General features: G+C 58.0%; 1 protein-coding gene across 1 annotated transcript in view; it reads left to right on the forward strand.

Moving 5' to 3' along the window:
- Positions 1-127: 127 nt before the first annotated feature.
- The window catches only part of LOC104542541 (bone morphogenetic protein 1-like), a 1,689-nt gene continuing 886 nt past the window's right edge, over positions 128-930 (forward strand). The window contains 4 exon segments of the mRNA XM_010186888.1: positions 128-131; positions 504-563; positions 566-622; positions 700-827. Of these exon segments, the coding sequence (XP_010185190.1) occupies positions 128-131; positions 504-563; positions 566-622; positions 700-827 (249 nt within the window).

The following is a 930-nucleotide window of genomic DNA, read 5'->3' on the forward strand; positions in this document are numbered from 1 at the left end:
CATTTCCCTATCGATGAGTAAAGAGGGACTCCCGCGTCCTGGTCTTTTCTTGTGCATCTTTGGTTGTCACTGTGTGTTTTTCTGCCTTTCCTCCGTCCGTACCCATAAGCAGGTAATGGTTGCGCCCATGGGTGAGCCCAGGGAGAGGAGGACCCATCCTGTGGATCCCATGGGAGCTGCCCTGATTTTGGGCGAGGGATGGCGGATCTGCTTTGCTGCTGCTGTCCCATAGGCGCTTGCTTGGCTGCTCGCTCCCCCGAGGGCGGCGGCGTGGGGTTGGGGTCCGGTACACACCGGGATGCTGTGTCGGGATGCTGCATTGGGATGTTGTACCGCGAATTTGGATGCTGTACCGTGATGCTGTACTGGGATGCTGTATTGGGATGCTCTATTGGGATGCTGTACCATGATGCTGTACTGGGATGCCATACCGGGTTACCGTACTGGGATTTTGGCCACCCCCAGCTCAGCCATGGTCCCTTTGCTCTCTCTTTTTTCGGCAGATAAAGATGAGTGCTCCAAAAACAATGGGGGCTGCCAGCACGAGTGCCTCCACTCCTTCGGCAGTGCCAGTGCCGCAGCGGCTTCGTGCTGCACGACAACAAGCACGACTGCAAGGAAGGTGGGTCTGCACCCCAACTCCCACCTCCCATCCCTGTGGTACCCCCCAAAATCCCTGACCTCTCTTTGTACCCACAGCCGGCTGCGACCATAAGGTGACATCCATCTCCGGGACCATCACCAGCCCCAACTGGCCCGATAAATACCCCAGTAAGAAGGAGTGCACCTGGGCCATCACCACTACACCAGGACACCGCATCAAACTGGTAGGACTGGAGGAAGGGTATTGGGGGGTGCCCTCCAATGAGCCCTGCTGAGCTCTGGCAGTTTGGTGGAGGGGACCCCCCATATGTCCCCCACAGGCGGTTT

This window comes from Mesitornis unicolor, unplaced genomic scaffold (assembly GCF_000695765.1).
Source record: "Mesitornis unicolor isolate BGI_N332 unplaced genomic scaffold, ASM69576v1 scaffold33340, whole genome shotgun sequence".
Lineage (NCBI taxonomy): Eukaryota > Metazoa > Chordata > Aves > Mesitornithiformes > Mesitornithidae > Mesitornis > Mesitornis unicolor.